General features: G+C 39.0%; 3 protein-coding genes across 4 annotated transcripts in view; 1 reads left to right on the top strand and 2 right to left on the bottom strand.

The window, feature by feature from the left end:
* Positions 1-8,246, bottom strand: part of ccdc24 (coiled-coil domain containing 24) — a 17,037-nt gene extending 8,791 nt beyond the window's left edge. The window contains exons 1-5 of the mRNA XM_034233835.1: positions 8,239-8,246; positions 7,429-7,590; positions 3,596-3,762; positions 428-544; positions 239-343 (exon numbers count right to left, since the gene is read on the bottom strand). Coding sequence (XP_034089726.1) covers positions 239-343; positions 428-544; positions 3,596-3,762; positions 7,429-7,578 — 539 coding nt within the window. The 5' untranslated portion in view covers positions 7,579-7,590; positions 8,239-8,246. The remainder of the gene's footprint in view (positions 1-238; positions 344-427; positions 545-3,595; positions 3,763-7,428; positions 7,591-8,238) is intronic.
* A 331-nt stretch (positions 8,247-8,577) lies between these two features.
* Positions 8,578-12,978, top strand: zgc:113531 (uncharacterized protein LOC541359 homolog). The gene is made up of 3 exons (XM_034233845.1): positions 8,578-9,183; positions 9,749-9,878; positions 12,598-12,978. The coding sequence occupies exons 1-3, from the start codon at positions 8,836-8,838 to the stop codon at positions 12,786-12,788; spliced, it is 669 nt and encodes a 222-aa protein (XP_034089736.1). The 5' UTR covers positions 8,578-8,835; the 3' UTR covers positions 12,789-12,978.
* Positions 12,979-15,196: 2,218 nt separating this feature from the next.
* Positions 15,197-21,107, bottom strand: part of b4galt2 (UDP-Gal:betaGlcNAc beta 1,4- galactosyltransferase, polypeptide 2) — a 164,237-nt gene continuing 158,326 nt past the window's right edge. Inside the window, exon 7 of one of the 2 annotated variants that reach the window (XM_034233876.1) lies at positions 15,197-16,853. In XM_034233876.1, the coding sequence (XP_034089767.1) occupies positions 16,414-16,853 (440 nt within the window). In that variant the 3' untranslated portion in view covers positions 15,197-16,413. Of the gene's footprint in view, positions 19,144-21,107 lie in introns of both variants that reach the window. The other variant, XM_034233877.1, reaches the window with a different exon arrangement.

Below are 21,107 nucleotides of genomic sequence, written 5' to 3'. Positions count from 1 at the left end.
TCAACCAGAAAATGCAGCACAGACCTGCCAAACTAGGTAGGAGGAAATTCAGAAACAGTGTCTCCATTACATTTTATTCTGAAATGTTCTGAATAATATGTATCTTAGTTACAATAAATCATTCATACATTGTTATATCAGATCTTTTAAAAAGCTCCAGATACCAATACCAGTAACGTCCTGGAAACTCAGTACTCCTCGGGCCGTAGTCAAAAGCCAGAAAGTTTGGCAAACACACCTGAGTCGGTCGACCACCTGATCGATGTCAGTTACATTCAGCTTGTCTCTCATTGCCTCGACCTCATCTTCAGCGTCGGACTGGACTGAGCAGCGGGAGCTCGGTCTGAAGGAGAAGGAAGTATAAAAAGTAAGAAAAACTAAACTCAGTAAATTATTCAAGTTCTGTTGTATGTTCTTTCTGACTTACCTGGCTTTATAATCAGCTTCTCCAGGGTTGGTATAGTTTCTGTAACGGCTGTCTAGGTGACTCAGGGCGTAGTCCACTGTCTGAGGTTTGTACCGAGACAGGAGCTCCTCACCGTTCCTGTAGCAACAGCACCCAAAAAAATACTTTACATTACATCATCAGTTAGTTTACTGTATCTGCAGCAAGTGAATGCAAGCCTATAGACTCAGTGAATGTGTAAATATCAGACATATGAAATAAAAACCTTCCTATCCTTAGTTTGGAGTTTGTAATGTCTTACAGCTGTTATCTTTATTTATATTAAATACATTTATTGTATTCTTGTTTTAAAATGTACTCTTTCATCCGTGTCATTTTATATTAATTGTATATCTGCCTCACTGTTTTTTGCTGATTGTAGTGTACTGAAAATAAACTTAAAAGGACATTTAATCGCACTTACCCTTATAAAAACTCCCAAACAAATAAACGTTGATCGATTCATCGAATGATTGAATTACAAATGTTCATATTGCTGCTTCATGCAGGCTGGTCTGTTGGTGTTTTCAGTTACAAAATGGCTGTCTTTGCATTTACTAGAACTGTGTTATTAGAGCTGGGCTCATTTGACTACATCTAATGATTATCTTGAAGTAAAACAAATCCCAGGGATGAAAAGATAACCAGCAGCAGGAATATATTTTCTGAATGACCACTGGCAGAGAAAGACACAAGCAGATGGTGTAGGCAGCAGCAGGCGGGGCGACAGCATGGTCAGCGCTGCTTCATTTTAAAGTCTCTATATGAGGGAAAATGCTTCTTTTTTTTAGCCACGCAGACAATGACATTTAGGCATGGGTGTGGGTGGATAGCTGAGGCATCGGGACCACACAGAAGAAAGCCAATAAGATAAATCAGTTGACTTTTACAAGGTACACTCCCATTTTCACAAGTGGTTCAAATCATGAGCTATTTTTACACCCTCCACCTGTTGATGTGGCTTTGAGAAATTAGTGAGTGGGGTCTTCGCTACACATGTAGAGAAGTGTTCTTGGTCAATTACATCAAGACCATGCACACATGCAAACTATTTTTGGCGGCCTCTATCTCGATGCTTTGGCAATATTCTCCTCAGTTTTCATGGTAACAAAGCGTATTGAATCAAACCCAATTGACAAACAGAGGGCTGTAGAGCATTTTAAAAAGGAAGTGTTATATCGAGGAAATGTGTTGGGCTAGCTCCTAAGTCATTTGACTGATATACACTCAGGACTTAGTCTAATTCAATCTTCAAAGGCCTGAAACACACACCGTGCAGCACATTGCATCAAGGTCAACAAGCATACCAACGCTAACCTCATAAAGATAAAGCAATTTGTGCTGGCACACTCCGAGTGGCACAAATACTTTTTTCATAGTGCTTCTTATAACAATGGGCTATATTTCTCCCTCCGAAACTCTCTCACTGAATCTCATTGTGTTTCTTTTACATCCCGGCCAGGCGGCCACAGCACTTTAGAAGAGTGACTTGTGGGATCTTGTAAGGTCTCTTGCTCAGTGACACTTTAATACAAAAACAGTGCTGTTGTGGGCATCAGACCTGTGGCCTTAGAGATATTGTCAGTTTATACTTTAGAAACACGATGGTAGAATACATTAAATCACATTAAATAGGATGTCAACAAATTGACAGGCCGTAAATGCTTTGTCACAAAACGGAAAACAATCCATCTTATCTTGTGCTTTTCCCTAAAAGGCCTACGCAAGACCTGAGGTGACACAGGGCAACATTCCTGGCAGCATCGAGCCGGTTGCTACGCTAAATACTAGCTCATATATACTCGGACCTCCGCACTAAAACACATTGAATACTTAAGTGAGGCCTTTTTCTAAGGTTATCTAAAGATGAAGGGCAATTTCACTAAACGGATCTACCCTGCCACTAGAACCACATTCCTCAGAGTATTTAATACATGTTTTTTATCGCTTCACGTTTATCACTGCCCTGAGCTTTAAGATTAACTGTAGAAATTAAACCATCAGCAATTAGAAAGTTTTATCACAGCCTCTTGACTGTGCTTAATAAGAAACAGACACAAGCTTAATTGTAACTGTGTGCACTTCACTGACAAACCACTAAATAAAGGGCAGTTTTACAGATTCTTTAACATACCTCACAATTTAGGTTTCATTTAGCTTTCCATTTACGGTAAACACATTTATTTAATCCAATAAAGACAGGAGGAACTGTGTCTTTAAAATCTAGTGTTTGTTAGCATTTGGTGTGGAATGCATGGAAGTCTGCCTCCTATAATTGTCCCATTGTTCCTCAATTCCTAAACCAGTTTGCAACATCCCAAAGCCGAAAACCTTTGTTGCTCTGCTTTCCATCCCATTTTTAAGTGACATGGGAACACAATATAGCTTTTTATAGCACCCTTTGTTGGGGGGAATGACGTAGAGAGTGTGAGAGCTGTGTCTTAACCTACTTATCCTTACTGTGTTGTGGCTTGGGAAAAAGCCACACTTAGAAATTAGGTCAAAGCGAGAAATGGCATTCATTGAATATGAGGGAAATACATAATTCAAACGTCTAATCTAATGGCTGATCATGCATCTGGAAGTAAACTAATTTATGAAGCCTGTAGCTGTTAAACATTTACAAATCAAATCAAGAAGTGAAAAGTATATTTCCAAGACTTGTTTCAAAATGTTATATTTCGTGCATTTAGTTTAACTAATGACTGAGAGGTGACTGTCATATAGTGTGCAACTAAATAAAGCTTTTTAAGATCAAATCTGTAGTAGGGTGAACTAATCTAGCACTTTTATAAAACCACATTCCTCCTCAACAATGGTTAATGTCGAGATTTCTCTTGTTTCCAAAATATATTTGTTACCATTTGAATTTATTTATCCCCACTTTGTCCAAAAACAAAAGCAGCACACAAAGAAATTCATCATAGGTTGGGCATCTTTGGTAAAGACGTGTTATAAAATATGAATAATGAACTTACATTTTTCAAACATAGTTAAACTGTTTCTTTATGACCCCCCCCCCCCCCCCCCCCCCCCCGTGTTGTACAAGTAGGCACACAATAAAGCCCAATCTGTGCAAAGGACAATTAAACATACCTTTCAATAACTCACTAATACTGCATGGTAGAGTGTGTGTGATGTTACACCTACCCTCCCTCTCTGCTGGCTCTCTCTCTCAGAGTGTGTAGTAACATCTTGACCTCGGCTCTCACCAGCTCTTTGACTGCAGGGGGGTCGGCTAAAGGGAGTGGGGTCCCGTTCTTGCTGCCGTTTATTCCTCGTCGCTTCCTTTGCCACATCTTGTACTGAATCTCCGCCTGAAAATATTAGAGAAGTGGTTGTATATAAAATAATTTTAAAAAGAACACATTGAAACACCAACACACTTTTGTATCAGTCCATGTGACACATACATATTTTTTTATTTGATTAAGTGAACCACTTTTTAAAAGTTGAGTGGACAGTCCACATAAAATAAGCAATAATCTAATTAAATTAAAGCATTTATCCATCATTTAGTGAGGATTATTTTATGATTTTAATTGAGACTCACTTAGACAACATCTGAAAATAATCTGTGGAAAAAGGAATTATGCTGTGAGTGTGTAGGTACAGGATTCCTCTCACTCACTGTCAAATGAACACGACTTTGTTTGTATTTACAGGATTTAGAGTCATTGTTGACCAAGTTATCTCCAAAGATATCCTGGCCTGATATGGAATAAAAAAGAAATGGAGCTGAATATATTCCTTTTTTATTTTGTATCATCAAAAATCTAACTATTGAAATGTTCAAATAATAAAATATTTGAGGTAGAAATATCCATTAAACGAAAAAGGTTACCACTAACTAGTGAACATACTGACACAATGCTATAATGTAACTCCCTTTTTCATTACACATTGTCTTTGTTGAACAGGATACAATAAACAGAAAGACTAAACTGTCTTTTAACCAATATATGTTTTCTGAAAAGAGTAACATCGGAACAACAAGTCCTTCTTATATGGCATACACAACTGTTTCCTTTAAAATAATAATATACATAAATCCCTAATATGTCTGTAATTGTAGAAACACTTCAGTAGCACAGACTGAGCTTGATGAACTCTAGGTTGCCATGTCTTTAGACAAACAGCCCTGTTGGCTGCGGGAACAGGCGGCTTCTTAGTCTGTGTCATTCTGCTACAGTAGGATTATCACAGCAGGTCAAGGAAATGTGATTTCTTTTTTTTTTTTAAAAGGTCAACCTTAATGCCTGACTATCTGGTTGAAGTAGGTTTACTTTTATACCCAGCACCTCATTTGTGCCTTTTCACATAAACACGCACACAAAAATGTCACCATAATCCAAGAGAAACATTTGTAAAATAAGAAAAGACGTTAAAAAGGTGTGTGTGAATGATTGTGTGTATGTGTCTCAGCGAAGTCTGGATACCATTAGCACCTCCCCACCTGTTGCCTGCCGATCATTTCTGTCATGTTGCAGTCAAAGACTTCACTTCAAAGGAATACACTAGAGGATACTGAACACGCGGCTTCTGGTCTTTCCACGTGTGCTGATGTGTGTGCGGCCACTCACATACCAGCATTCGCACACTGTGAATACACACACACACACACACACAGCAGTTTTCCCTAACACTGGCTTCCTGTGTCTGTCTTCAGGTGTTTATGTTTCATGGCTCACCAGCTAACAAGTTGTTCCTGGATCTTATTTCTTTCTCCCTGAGCTGTGATCTCGTCCAGGAGCTATTTTCAGTGAGCGCTGTTGAAACGTATTAGTTTAAAAAAACCTTCTAAAAGCTGAATTATTTAATATATTTAACTTAAAGGGCTAATTTGCATTCCGAGCAGAGAGACAGTAGAGTGAAAGTCTGGAGGGAGGTACTGAGAGATTGGCCTTGTACAGAGGCTTGAAAAGAGAGGCTAATGTTTCCTCTGATCTAACCGCCGGAGACAATGGAGGCCTTGATGAAGGCCGGAATGGCAATGTCGAGTAATGGAGGAGTCGTGCGCAGATAAACTATTACTTTTCACAGTGGTTCACTGAGGTATGGAATTCATTACAAGGCTGACAGACAAAAAAGGAAAGAAAAAGAAAAGGAAGTGATCCACCCTGCAGTAAATGTAATAACTTAAGGAGTAGAATAAGGTGCTTTTTTTTTCTTCCGTTTTCTAGAAATTTCTTAAAGCTCTCAGCCTAAGTCTTTATTTCCGTCTGAGAGTTTAGCTGCCAACCATTGCATTCACTGAACTGTAGGTGAAAAAAACCTCAGAGCAATACTGAAAGTCACACACATCACATGGTATACATATGCACACACTTACACTATATTTACTACACACACACATCAGAGTCAAAGAAAATGTGTTGCTAACGGTCTTATCAACAGTTGCGGATTAGCCTCTTTAACCCGGTTATAGCAAACCCCTGACTCACTAAGCTTACTGGGTTTTGTGTGTGTGTGTGTGTGTGTGTGTGTGTGTGTGTGTGTGTGTGTGTGTGTGTGTGTGTGTGTGTGTGTGTGTGTGTGTGTGCTGAATTTCTCCACAACATTCTGGTTTCACTTCAAGTGTATTGCTTCTTTGATAAGTGCTTTAAATCAAATTGTTTTAATGTAGGTAGACATTTAATTTGAGAATGTAATTGTGAATTGAGTATGAGAGTGTGTGCATGCCTGTGTGTGTGGGTAAGAGGAAGGGATTGTTTTATGCTTACATGTAACATTTAAAAATATTAACTGTCACGAAAATAATATGTGGTCAGCGAGACAGACTTTGTCAACATGTTTTTCTGCAAACAGCCCCTGGCCTGTGGGCCCGCTGCAGACCGATAACATCTACAGATGGAGAGATTTCACCAAAGAACACAGTAAAGACGGAACAACAGAAGTGGGCACCGGTAGGAGAATAGATTTTGCAAAGAAGACGGAAAGAGAAGGGGAGAGAGGCTCTGTTGTATCTTAATCAAAACAAAACAGAGAAATTGAAAACCCATAGAAAGTGCTGATTAAAGAAACTCATTGTGAAATCTACAGCTACACACTTGGTCTTAAGTGCAACATGGCATGACGTCGCTTATGTAACTCAGATGGAAAGGAATGTTTCTGCAGTAGACTAGGCCGCATTTCCCCATATTTAAATTAATGGTAAACCACTGAGCCCTTTTTAATGCACTGTAACATTTGAGTTCATTTAGAGCTAAAATGATTTGTTGATAAGTTCATCAGCAGGGAACCATTTTCATTTAAAAAAAAAAAACTTTTGTCTCTGCCTTTCACTGTTTTGTCATCATAAGGTTTATTGAATACCTTCAGGTTATGGATTAGAAGTTGGAATAAAAAACAATACATTGAATGATGTGAGTTTCAGCTCTTGGAACTTATGATAGGCAATTTTATTTAATTAAATATTTGTGACCACACTTAAGGAGTCATCATGCTTTTCTTTAGAATTGAATAGCCGTAACCTTGATTTGACGAGCAGTGGATGTTTCCAATAGCCCTGCAAGTCTTTCTTTAGTGAGGTCATTTTGAGTACTTTTCATGCAAGAGGGTTGGGGGCAGAGAGTTTTGCTCGCCTAAAGAAAATATTGATGTCTGTCTGCCTATTTCACATTTGGACTACATTTCAGCGTAGTGCCAGTTAACCCATAATTCACTTTTATTAGGAAGTCTAGGAATGAAGGCGTGTATAAAGACCAACTAAACTACGTACATAACACAACCCAGCAGATCATAAATTGTTGCTAAGGATTGCTGAGCAGAGCAGATTGTCCGGAAATGGAACTAAAACGAAAATGATTGTAAATGGTCTGGTGGTATTCTTGTGAGACCCTATAACATTCAGTGTTTCAATTTTTAGAACCAAGAAAACAAGAATGATGAAACAAGCTGTACCTGCTGCTGAAGAGAAATGTTCCAACTTAAAAACATGTGAATTGTAAAGCTAAAAAAAACAGTGGAGGGATGAAACTCACCTCAGTGTGCACCTCTATGTACATGTCAACTACAGAGTAGCCCAGTGCTGTGTGGATCTTACGCAGCTCTGACTCAGGAACATGCTCAGTGATCAGGTTCCACAGGGACTGGCCGGGGCACCAGAGCTGGTTTCCATCAGGAGACTGCATAGGAATGGTAATCTAGGAATAAAGAAACAAAAAAGAAGCTGAAATGAAATATAATGTAGCTAGAGGAAACCAATTTCAACACTGGTAGTGTTATTATTACAGTTTTATGCAAACTGTAATAAGTTTTGCCCGACTACATTACATTGATAGTAACTTTGCTGATTCTTTAAGATTTAACTGAACATTTGCTATTAATCTTGTAAAATATCATTGCTATGTGTATAGTTTTACATTGAGCTCTACTTGTAATGGAGCATTTTCTGTAATACTAACTATATTTAAGTTGAATATTGTGGTAATTGACATTGGCACTACAATATCTAAATATTTCTCTCACAACTTCTGCACACATAAAAGGTTTAAAGGGCATGAAGCTGCACTGCATGGATAAAAAGATACAAAATACCATGTTACTTTCTCTAGTTTTGTCCACAACAACTGTATGTTGTTAGCAAAACTTTAGCATTGTTAGCTAATTGACAAACAGGTGAACTACCCGTCTTCTCAGGAAGGCTAGCGTGTTCATTTTCCAAAACACGAGGTGTACAAAGTGTATTTCTAACACCAACAAACACATGATAAACTGCTTGTGTATAACTCGTTTTAGACATTTCAGAATATGCGTTTGTAATGTTGCTTAAAAGGAAAAAACATGCTCACCCAATCTTGAATCTAGCAAGGCTGTGGTATCCAGGGTAAACATTCCAGTTGCCATGGGAAGTTATCGCGAGATCTGCCTTAACTGTCAACAGTTGGTTTACTTTTATTAAGAGAACACTCAACAATGTTTTCCCCTATTTTTCCCACCGTTTGTTGTTGTTTCTTGTTTATTTTGCTTTTCAAAATGACAGTGTCATGAATTATCTATAATTGATATTATTATATGCTTTGTATACTTTAGTAATTGCCCATAGTCAACACACTAGACCCCCTGGAGTCTCATAAAAGTCTGACTGCACTAATATTCTTCAAGATGTTAAATTGGGTGGAGGGAAAGACTTCAGCTGAGACTGGCGTGTGAACTCTCGGAGAAGCAGTGAATATAAAACTTTCCCTCTTTATGCCCCCCAACCTCCACCCCTTTCCGGGCTCTCTCCAGAGGTCTGCTCAGCATCAGCGGAGGACTGAGGTAACGCCAAGGACTTTTGCGTTCAGTAACAATGTAAAATAACTCTCGCAATCTCTCTCCCAAATCCCAGCTGGACTACAGTGGATGTTTCTTGTTAACCTGGTCTATTTGTTATCACATAATTCACTATGGTTTTCAGTGGGAGCCCTCCCTTGGAGCGCAGAATACGCACGGTCGTTTTGGCACTATTTCTTTGCGCACAGGCCGGTTTTGGTTTCTCAGTCGCCGGACAGGATGGCACCTGCGAGGCCAACGGGAGCATATACTTCGTGGGGGAATGGTATTTTCTGGAATCTGATCACTGCACCCAGTGTGAATGCACCAGTGAGGGCTCTGCATGTTCCCGCACTGAGTGCACCTCTCTCCCGGATGCATGCATCCATGTGAGCCACTACCCGACCGACTGCTGCCCCAGGTGCGAGAAGATCGGGTGTGAGTACCGAGGAGTGGTGTACGACCTGGGGCAGAACTTCCAGGTAAGCCTGTAAGCTTTGAAACTAGCAAAGATAGTGCTTCCAGTATAGATGGGGAATGCATGTCCCCATTTATAATATTGTACATTTAGGGCTTTAAATGTTTAAGGTTACTTACATTTTTCCCTTCTTGAAAGTCAGGTCTAAAGAAAAATGTAAGCAGCCAAGGAGTTTTTGTCATAATAACCCAATCACACATAACAACTAAAGGTGAGCAGCACTGTTTATGTGTAAACCTCAGTTCCCTTTATACAGGTATCAGCCTGTTCTGCAATCCTGTGTAACTATGCATAAGCATATATTTCAACAATGTATCTGATTTCACAAGCTTGCAGGTTATAATCATAAGTAGGCCTATGTAAGCCAAATGATATATTGTTCAGGGTATTTCCGTGCAGAACTCTGATCCAATAAATTACTGTCTGGTATGTTGGTATGTAATTTGAGTATAGTCTGAAATTGAAGGTAACTAGCGCCCCCTTTTGAGATGGCATGAAAAGGGCTTGGTGAGAGATGCTGGTTGTGAAAATAATCAATGCTGTTTCTCACTGTTTGTGTGTTTTCCCAGCCATCAGAATGTGAGCAGTGCACTTGTGACAGTGATGGTATCGCCCGCTGTCTAGTTGCAGATTGTGCCCCGCCACCATGTGTCAACCCCAATTACCAGCCTGGGAAATGCTGCCCTGAATGCAAGGAGGGTAAGTTTGGAATAGCATTAAAACAGTTAGAATGTAAGTTTAAGAATAAACAATAAAGCACAAAGGGCCTCTTAGAGATGCCACAGGAGATTTATCTCCTCTATTGTATGAACAAACCCCACTGTTTTATCACCACGGGAAAGCAGTTCAACAATAAAGTTGCAAAGTCTAAGATGACCTTAGCCATTCCTTATTGCTACCACCCTCAGGACAGATGCAAAGAGTCCCCTGTGCAAAGAAAAACCTCTCAAAGAATATGTTTGAACATAAAATATCTTAATCAGTTAGGACAGCTGCTTTTGGAAGGCAGTTTTCTCGACAGCACTTCTCATTTTATATCTATTTATTTAACCTTGATTCAGACCTCACCATGGGGTATGTGGTGCTCATTTTAATGTAGCTTCAATTGTAAAATAATTTGGTGGGAATGCTGACACAGCATTCCAACTATCTGTTATGCTATGTACGCACACAATTCTTTATTATTCCGCCGGGTTATTTTAGGCCTCTTCTTCTCCCACATTGAACATCGCAGAAACTCCGTTAAAACATCAAAACGTTCAGCTCGGTCGGGAATCGATGGCTATTACTTTTATCATTCATACATTTCATAATTTCAGAGATACATCCCATAATTCATTACATTTTTAATATGGAAGTCAATGGAGAAACTCTTCAGACTTCAACAATCTGCATGCAACTTCAACTGCTAACTGCTCCTTCATACCTTCACTCAGAAACCACATTCCAACTTTAAAATGTTACACATCTTTCTGACATTATTCGTGTAACACAACTTTTAAATCTGATTCGTACTTTTAGAGATATTAAACATTGTTCAGACCTTGTTTTAGAGGTTTTCTTCAGATTTTAGAGTGCGTGATGTCACAGAGTGGAGGACAAATTTAATTTTGCCTTCATATTTTCTTTTAAACCTGCCATAATTCCCAAACCCTTCCTGAGACATCATTTTTCACGAGAAACGTAGGAAAACATCTCGTAGCTTGAAAAATAAAATAAAAATAAGCAAAAATAATTAAACAAAATGCCTCTTGAGGGCATGAAGTGACAAAAACGTTCAACATGTCTCCATTAAGCCCCATTGTAAATTCAGCCTCATCTTTCCCCACCACAGCAGCCGCACACCTTTAGTTAATCTGCCAAAAAGACCACATTATTAACCCGAAAGTACACAAAAAGTACACTTCAGATGCTCAAGTTCCTTGAGATGCTTCACGCTTTGAAATTTCACCGATATCTGTTACGGTTCTTCCACAAAACGTTCACATGTACGAGGTTTATCTCTCATTCAGAACAATGGAAACCTTTGATCTCTGGACACCTCGTTAGCTCAAATATACACCTGGAACACGATGATGTCATAACTCCAACTGACATGCTCAGAGCAGCAGACTTCAGATAATGGTTAATGGTCCTGCCCTCAACAGCTCTACGTCAATTATGGGGTGTCTTCATATGCCGTTTCCATGGAAACGCATCCCTCGCCATAAAACACGATGTCGCTGTAACTCCAATGGACACGGTCCGATCGTCCCCCAAACTTCACTTGTATGTCACCGGTCCATGCCGCAACAGCTTTACGCCAAATCTGAGATCTCACCATAGGCTGTTGCCATGGAAACGCATCCCTCGCCATAAAACACGATGTCACTGTAGCTCCAATGGACACGGTCCGGTCGTCCCACAATCTTCACCTGTATATCACCTCTCCATGCCCCAACAGCTCTACGTCAAATCTGACATCTCACCATATGCCGTTTCCATGGAAACGCATCCCGCGCTATAAAACACGATGTTGCCGTAACACCTATGAAAAGGGTCAAAACAGCACTAGACTTCAGATAATGGTTAACGGTCCAGCCCTCAACAGCTCTACGTCAATTATCGGGTGTTATCATATGCCGTTTCCATCTAAACGCATCCCTTGCCATAAAATACGATGTTGCTATAACTCCTATGAAAATGTGCAAAAAGTGCTCAAACTTCACATGTGTGCTAACAGTCCAGCCATGAAGACGGCAAACGGGACAGTTTTGAGATTTCTTCAATTGCCGTTGCCATGGCAACACAATGCTCACCATGAAACACGGTCTTCTCATAACTTCAGTGAAAATGCTCCAAACGGCCCAAAACTTCACAGGTTTGGTAACGATGCAGCCATCAACGCATCTAAGCGTATTATGGGATGTCATCAAATGCCGTTGGCATGGCGACAGATCATTCGCTATTAAGTTAGTTCAAAAGTTTGCCGTTCAATTATTCTGCTGCTTTTCCAAGCCTTTTTACTTTATTTTCTTCTCTCATCACACATTCAAGCCCCCATTTCAATCTAAATTCTTCACTTTCTTCTTATACATTACATTTCAGCATAGCAGTTTAGCGTCAGCTTTTCAGCATAAAGCATTCCCACTAGCAATTTCTTCAGGAATTGCATTCTCTAGTGTTTTTTAATGTGTCCTGAATGGATGTGATGTGTCTTTTAATGTGCCCTTTATAGACCAGTTTTGCACATGCAAACCAAAAACACATGTATGCTCTTTGCATACAGAAAGTGAACAATAAAGTATTTAATCTCTGTTAAATGTAATTCAATTGCATTAGATAATTTGCATTGGATGAGTTTGTTTGATTGTACACTATGTGCATCTCAATATCTTCTAGCTGCAGTTATATACCTCTGCTGTTCCTCTCCCTGCAGGTCCTAATTGCTACGTGAATGCATCCCGCAGCCAGGTGATTCCTGCAGGAGAGCCCATCTGGGTCGACTCCTGCACCAAGTGCCGCTGTCACGATGGCCAGGATGCCGGCTTCTGGGAGGGAAACCGCCTCGCCTCCTGCTCCCGCCTCAAAAACTGTACGCCTGAACAACCATCCGTCAAGAAAAACTGATTCACTCTGTCAGCAGAATATACAATCCCCCGATGTCTGATCAACTTCCATCTCTAAAAACATTCTCTTTTGCAGCTGAAAAGGGATTATCTGCAACTTCCAAAAGCCATCAAAGCAGATTAGCTCCCATTCAACAAGGAGTTTTGTTCGTTTAACATTTCTGCAACATTGATGAGACCCATTGAGTTTGTGCAAAGTACAATATGAACAAATTAATTATTATCTAAAAGCATGGTCCTGTCATGTGGATGGGCTCTGAGTCCATACCTTTAGTTTACTTTGTGTTGTGCTTCCATGGTGCATATTCCCATATTAAGTTGTGTTCTATCCAACTAACTAACACAAAGACACATGTTGGCAGGATAAACAGTGCATACAGGCTGGTACAGTAAGTGAAAGATCAGTAGGCCCCCTAATAACCTAATACGGCTATATCTATGTGAAGAAACACAGACAATACGTTATCATTAGTTAAAGAACTGAATTGTAGTTCTTGAAAACCATTGAAAACAGTGAAGGAAAACAGGATTAAATCTCCTCCAATTCAATAATATGGAAGGCAGTATTGTCAAATAAGACGTTGGATGTATAGGGCCTGACCTTCAGCCCCCGAGCTTGCTGTTACATCTGTATTCATAAACAAAACCCATAATCAAACAAATATGGTTTTCAAAAAGAAAACCTAATACAAACAAGCTTAACTCTTGAAACATTCTCTGAACCAAAATTCAGATATTTACAGTTTTTTATTTTGTCTGCCTGGCCATGGTTTCTTCAAAAAGTCTAGGAGTTAATGTGCGAGTAAGCTTTTGTAGAGTTCTTTTTTTTATTCTGACAACAAAGCCAATGAGATTATTTGATGATAAAACATTTGTAATTGACTCGTCACGGGTTGATGCGCCAGCCTAATGAATGAATAGCTGTGATGCAATTTAGACTAGGAAATGGCTTAGCAAAGGGATTAACAATTTGTAACAGTCGTATAAATTCTGCAGTTCAATTTTCAGGCACATTGAAATATAACTCATATGACTATGGCCTAACATAATTATGACTATACAGTAGTTTATAGGCACAAGCAATGTTTGTTGTGCATGTACTGTAGAAAAAACATCTTTAATTATCTGCTTTATAAGTTATCGACTAGAACATAGACATAGAAACAACCTTTTGATATTTCCACTCTTTTCAAAATGTACAGTTGTCATTTACCTTTATAAGAAAGATATCTGAATTGTTTTATGTAGTTTTATATGCAGCAGATATTCCTACTGTTATTTGTCAATATCTAACCACTTAAATCATGAGGGACCTTTAAATGAAAACCAAAAATAAACCAGTCTTGTTATATGTTTATGTGTAGCGTTGGAGCTTTGAATCGCGTTTTTTAAACATAGTCTTAAGTATAAGACTCCCAAGTGCTGCTGAAGTATATCATTACACCTGACACAATTCGCTGCATTAAATCTCCGTGAAAAGCCTCTTTCAGTAAGGTTTGGGATTACATTTTAAACTTGTAGGGTTATGAACACCTTTTAAATCTTCATGAGACTTTGTGAATGAGTACATCCTTTCTACATTTATATTTTCCTGAGGAGATTGGTATTCAAACCAAAGTGAGTGAATATCACCCAATAATCTGAAAGACTCAAGGTTAAAGGAAAAGATTGACATTTGTGAAATACGCTTTGCTTTATCAGTGTTTCTGAGTGAGATGCGATGATTGAAACCACTCTCGGTGTAGTTCTCCTCATTTAACAATCTGCAAAAAAAATGTGGAGCTTTAATTTACTGCCTGTAATAAAAAGGGAACAAATATGAATCACACCAACAAATCATTTAGTGTAATATGCCGATACTATTCACCGGCATCTTGTAAAGTATTCCAAATCAAAACACCTTTCCATGTCCATTAAACACCTCTAACTCCGTGTTTTCCTTGAGTTGTGTCTTTTCACTTTATTTGAATGAGTTTGGCTCTGGTATCTCTGAGAGGACAGCATCTTCATTTCCCTGCAGACATTTTCTGCTGACAGTTTGTTTCCAGAGCAAAACCCTGCAAAACCATAAAAGGGTGAGAAAAGAAGTAGAACGTAAAAGAGCTTAACTTTGAAGCAATACAGAGTTGTTCATACTAATGGGAGGTTTGTATAACAGAGAAAATACAAGAGAAAATGAAGGACAGGAGTAAAGCTGAATGTAATCATAGCCACCGGGACCCTAGAAACAACAGAAATGTGAGTTGTCATGGAAACAGGATATAGGGTTGCCAAAAAGTGGCCATATTACATTATAAGGCTCTAGGATGCCATCAGATCCAGGTGAAAACTCATTTATAATGACATTTCTATTTATCCAGCAGTGTCTTCTTCAGTACCCTGGGAATAAAGAGTGACAACACCGTGAGGTAATCTTTAACCATCAGATTTATTGATTGTATAGAAAAAGTAGGTTTGATATGACGTAATGCATTCTATATAAGATATAACATTTTCAACATTCAATGTACAAAAAAAAACATAGCTAGAGATACAGTAAATGTTTAAAAACGCCCACAGGCCTAGAAGTCTCGTCTGCTCACTGCAACAAAAAAAAAAGTATTTGAAGAAAAGTGTTGCGAATACAGCACCTGAGGTGAGCTTGACAAGTAGAACAGCTTCAAAAGTCAAGAGTCTATTAAGAAACATCAAGCGCTCCTCATAGTGGCTTCCATCCTCAAGTGGATGAGATGTTTCAAATACTTTTTTTGCTGGAGTTTCGGCTGCTGTTCTTTTACATATCTCCCGTGTTTCTGTTAAATACACATTGGAGCCTCTCTTGTTATCCATTTGTTCCAATACCCGTGATTCCTCAGCTTTCTTCATGTAACTGACCCCATTAAGGGTTGCCTGTAATATTTGAGTAGCCTTAATGAAAAGGAATTCGTCTTAATCTTGAAGTTCAATTTGCATTATCATTTCTGCTGTGGAATGAGCTTTTAAAAGTAAAAAGGAATCAGGTCATCAGGGTTATATCACTTTTGGCTCGAGACATGGTTTTTTTTCTTGACCGAAACTTAATGAGCTGTAGGTGTAGGTAATGCAAGTGGGCCTTTAGCAGGAAGTGATACTCTAGAGCTGTGAGATGGAGGAAGCGGCTGATTCCAGAAATATTTCCCCCCATTTTAACGCACAACTTCAAATTTGGGAAATGTGTGTGTTCTTTAACCAGAAAGGGGGTTTTGAGGAAATCTCTCCCAAAAGTGTAACTGGAAGTTTCTGCTTGTTGTGAGTGTGCTTTGAAGCCATTAATTAAATACATATACATACTAGAAACTAAAAGTCAGGATATGTCGGCATATGCTGCTCCAATTCTAACCTATATGGAAGCAAAACACTAAAATCAATAGAGTGATCACTAGAGATTTCAAATACATGAGATGAATATGAGGAAAACAAGCATGACTGCATTAGAACTAACCTTTAAGAAGTGTTGTCACCTAAAATACCGCTTGAAAACAATGATTTTGAAGCAGGATATGTGGTGGATGTGAACACATCAGTAATATTGCACTTGTTAAGCTGTAAACAGTATAGAGAAGATATTTTATTGATTCTCAACAGGTAGTCTGCCCACTGAGGACACTTCAAATCACCAGATTATCAATGAAGGTGAAAAGAAAAAATGAGCAAAGGGGGGAAACAGAAGGATTCACAAATAGGGAAGTGTAGTGAGATAGAAAAATATAGATGCAGACAGTAAGTGGCACAGATTCAGAGAAACAAAGAGAGGCTCTGTCGATAGCTATTGAAAGAAGAAGCACCCTTGTGAGACACAGCTGTGCCTGAAGTGGGCCCTCCACAAAGCACAACAAAGTGCCATTGACACACACAGCCTGGACTGGCAGAGAAAGAAAGAAAAGGCAATGAAAGGCGAGATAATGCAAAGAAAAAAGGGAAGACTGTGTGAATGCATTTTGGGTGTGAGAGGCAGAGAGAGGAGTAATCAAACCGTCCAACAGGCTTTCAGCGAAGATAACGGAGAGCCAATCAGCAGGGAGCATTATCATTGTCTCGAGGCTGGGGAGGGGAGGCTATACTGTACATTATTTTTACCAAAATAAAAGCCCCAATTTGTCCTGAATGATACCTAATTCAAACAGGTGCCGCGTTGCTTAATCTTCAGCCTGTTTAACCATTTTCGATGGGTGAAAATATTTAAAAATGTACAAAACTGAAACAAATATTGTTTAATTTCTCGATTACATCTCAAAACACATATCTTCCTCGATTAATTTTGTACCCAAATCATAACTTTTAAATAAGAAATAACCGTCCCTGCTCCTTTAGTATCGATCACTTCTGAAGGCATCAGTTTGGTGTTTAGGCGTCAACAGTAGAGACAAGGAAAAATAAAACGAGGGAAGAAGAGTAATGTACAATACATGAGACAGTCAAAGGCTTCAATAAAGCGGATGGAGGAAGTCATGATCTAAGTTTTAGTTTGTGGACTTTTCACATGAGGAAAGTTATGAAAATGTAGCTATCATTAATGAAAAAGTGAGATAAAGTAGATTTGAATACAGAGCTGACAGCTGGTAATGATAACATCTGAAGCAGCAATAGAGATGTCAGTCAAACTGCTCAAACTCATTACTGTCTTAAAATTAACCATTTCCACCAGCAGAACAATATCGCCTTAACATTTCCTCTTTCCGGATATGATCATCTTTTTCTTAAAGATTTAGAGAAAATGATAGCACAGATAGTAAATGGATTGATTGAATTGAGATAATTAAAAATTAAAAAAACACTTTTTCCACTACTAATCTGGCGGTTCAGTTTAACCCCTTGCTGTCCAGTAAAGGTGGTAAATGTCAGATTTTTGTATGACTACTTAGTCAAATCAGTATCTTGGAGATAATTAATGCAACTCAATCTGTTTGCACCGTGTAGAGACAAAAATGTACATTTAAAGCCCAGATTACTAAAATAAATCTCTATTCTTTTTCAAGGGGGTGAAAGGAAACAAACAAAGCTTTCAGAAACCTAATCTCCAATTTGTGCCAAACATGGGTTTAGAATCACGACTGAGCTGTCAGTGTATCTCCGCCTTGTCTTCGGTTCCTTGATTTGATGACTTTCCCAAGGTGGTTCCACGTCATTGCATCCAGCACATGAGTTACTTCAAAAGTTCAGTTTCTGCTTCCAAAGTTTGAGTATATATATATATATGTATATAAAAAAGAGAACAAAAAGAGAGTTCTGGGGGTTTTGTTGCTGCTGACGAACATGTTGGATCAGCGTGTCCCAGCACAGTAGATGCAGGCACAATACACATTCATTAATTGATATCGGAGGATTTGATGAAGTACTTCGATCAAAACTCCCTGACAAAGATGTTAATATGAAATCATCTATTACCATCATTTGTAAAGATGAGCGTCAGCCGATTTCGTTGATAGGCAATCTTTCATGTACAAGTCTAAAGAGCATCACTGCATGTTTTCATATCGTGTTAATGTTATTCTCTTGACCATCACTGTGAATGCTTGGGAAATAGAATGTTTTTAAGCTTTTTTGTCCACCATGTTCATTATTCCTGATATTACATTTCCAATCCGGCAAACACCACGTCTCCTTTCTGTCTTTGTATCCATGAAAGAAACATTTTCCCTTCAGTTTATATGAACTTGGTCAAATATTCCAAGAATTTCCACTCGATGAAGGCGAATAATTCAAAACAGTTTCCAAAGTTTCAAATGCCGTTATTGTCTCATCTCTTAACTCCCAGAAAAATTCAATGTCCTCTGTCGATATGCCGCTGGACGACCTCCAGTTTTCAGAAGATTGGTAAATGAAAGACTCCAAGTATCAGCTTCCAAGTTTGAAGCCAACCTTTGGTCGGCCACTGATATTCAAGCTTTGCTCCACACTCTTTCAATCCTGAAGTCACTGATTGGCAAAGGTAGGAGCTGTGAAGCCAGTGGCTGCTTAAAACAGTTGGAAAGAGCCTGGGTCCTTGTTACAGAAATGGCAAACTCAAATTACAACAAAAAAAAAAGTAAAGAGGGAGAAAGAGATCATCAAGTGCTTGGGACTTTTCCCTCTCTCCTTTAACTCCTGCATCTTTCCAGATGTCTAGGATATGTGATCTCCTGATTTCCCTCTTCTGCTCATCTTTTTCCATCCTGGCAAAGCATGTCGACTTCCTGTCTGTTGCTCTCTAGCCCTTTATAGGCCGGGGCGGTGGTTTGCCGATCTCCACAGAGATATTTGTGTACAGAGCGTACCTCTTGAACTGAATCACTCTGTAGGTCAGAGAGCTGATCCCGTCCTTCTTCATCGTGTTCTTCGTGTTCTGGATTTTATTAAACCTGGAGGGTGGAAGACAAAGAGGTGAAAAAGAGAAATAAAGCACATCAACTTTATCGTGCAGACCAGTGCTTCTCAAAGCGTGGTCCGCGGACCACTGGTGGTCCGTGAGCGCCCCCTAGTGATCCGTGAGTATATTGGTACATTTCACATTTGAAATAAATAAATACATTTCAGTTTTCCGCACTCTCGCGGGAATATCTCCGCAATGGAGCGACGTTAAGTTTCACTTTTGATTGCATGATATAGCCCAGCGCAACACCTTCATCACACATGTTGCCACTTGTTTGTACCATTTTCAGGCGATTTGTAATCTGTTCTAGAAAAACGATGTGTTTTTTGATATTTGTGGAGTTAGGTGGTCCGCGAGTGTTTTTTTATTGGTTAAGTGGTCCTTGGTATGACAAAGTTTGAGAAACACTGGTGCAGACAGACAGGATACATCTCATTTAGTATAGTAGATCCAAAGGGCCAAAGACATTATAAATAAACACAACCCAAAACTTGAAATAAGTTCGATACATATAGGGAGTAAAAAGGTCATAAGTAAGTAATTAAACTACAACTGTCAAATGAATCCTAAACTATTTTTAAAGCATTATTTCTACAATAATAATTACCCCTGACTAGAACAAACTATTTGTTCTACTTCTACATAATTGTAGGTGTGCAATAACTTGAAAGCAAGAGAAGAAACAGTTACCTGGGGTTGTTTTTAATTGAAGTACACATGCAGTTACACACATGCAACACTGACTCTCTCCCCATTTTCAAATCACGCCTCAAAACATATCTCTTCACACTCGCATATCCACCCTGATCATTATCCATCACACATCCTCTGTTTTATTTATTTGATTTGTTGCATTGTCTTGTTTATGTTTCTTATGCTGGTGTTAGGTATTGTGTATCTTGTTTTTTTATGTGTTTGTACGGCGACCTTGAGAGCCTTGAAAGGCGCCTATATAAAATAAATGAATTATTATTATTATTATTAGTTATGATTACTATATAGATCTTGACCAGCAGGTGGTGCTATAGCGCTGCACAGTGACTCAGTGAACAGAATGATCCATCACATCCGCCTTGGTTTGTTTGAATTATGCGTGAATATCTATTTTCCATTGGCTGTGATTCAGCAGTTACAGTACGAATCTGCTCTTACATTACATTTTGCTTTGATTTGAGTGTACAAGATGAGAACATAATTCACATAGTTTGTCAGACTGTCTCATGATGCAACCTCTGACATTAAAACAGATTTACAACACTAATTCTCCTGTCGACCACGTTTAAGTATCAGTTTTTGAGACCAGTCATGATGGAAATGAGGCCACAGAGTGCATGCGTCCAACTGCATGTTTACAACACTCTCGTCTTTAAAATGCCACTTTCTTTGTGTGTGAACAGAGAAAGAGCTGATATGTGCAAACGCCCCGCCTCGCACATCGACTCTATAAATGACAGCCGTGACTGATGCTAAAGAAAAAGGCCTAATGATATGGTTGGAATAACAACTGGAGTTGACACTTCAGTCCAACATGGACCACAGAGTCAACAGAGCCTTGTCAGAACTGACTAGTGAAGATCTCTCTCCTTCCTCTGCATCACTTTCCCCTCTCGAAATTCCAATCAAAAAGAGTTTTATTGGCATGAATAGTGGCAGGAAAACATGTTGTCAAGCATCTTTCCCTTGAACAATTGACTACAATCAAAACATAAATAGAATAACTTGGTCTAATGCTTGCCAGTTCTTTCAGAAAGGGAAAAGACAATACGGTTAAGAGAAAGAGTGCAAGTAAAGGAAGGAAGGAGGGGAGGAAAAGAAAGCGGTTTAACGTGAAATTAGAGCTAGATGGCAGGGGAGAGAAATGGAGGATAGATAGATTTATCTCTGAGAAAGCGAGTGACAGATGGAGGGAGCAGATACACTGATATTAACAATAAAAGGAATGAGAAAAGAGAA

This window comes from Gymnodraco acuticeps, unplaced genomic scaffold, assembly GCF_902827175.1.
Source record: "Gymnodraco acuticeps unplaced genomic scaffold, fGymAcu1.1, whole genome shotgun sequence".
Classification (NCBI taxonomy): Eukaryota; Metazoa; Chordata; class Actinopteri; order Perciformes; family Bathydraconidae; genus Gymnodraco; species Gymnodraco acuticeps.
This window is presented reverse-complemented; position numbering and strand designations above follow the sequence as displayed.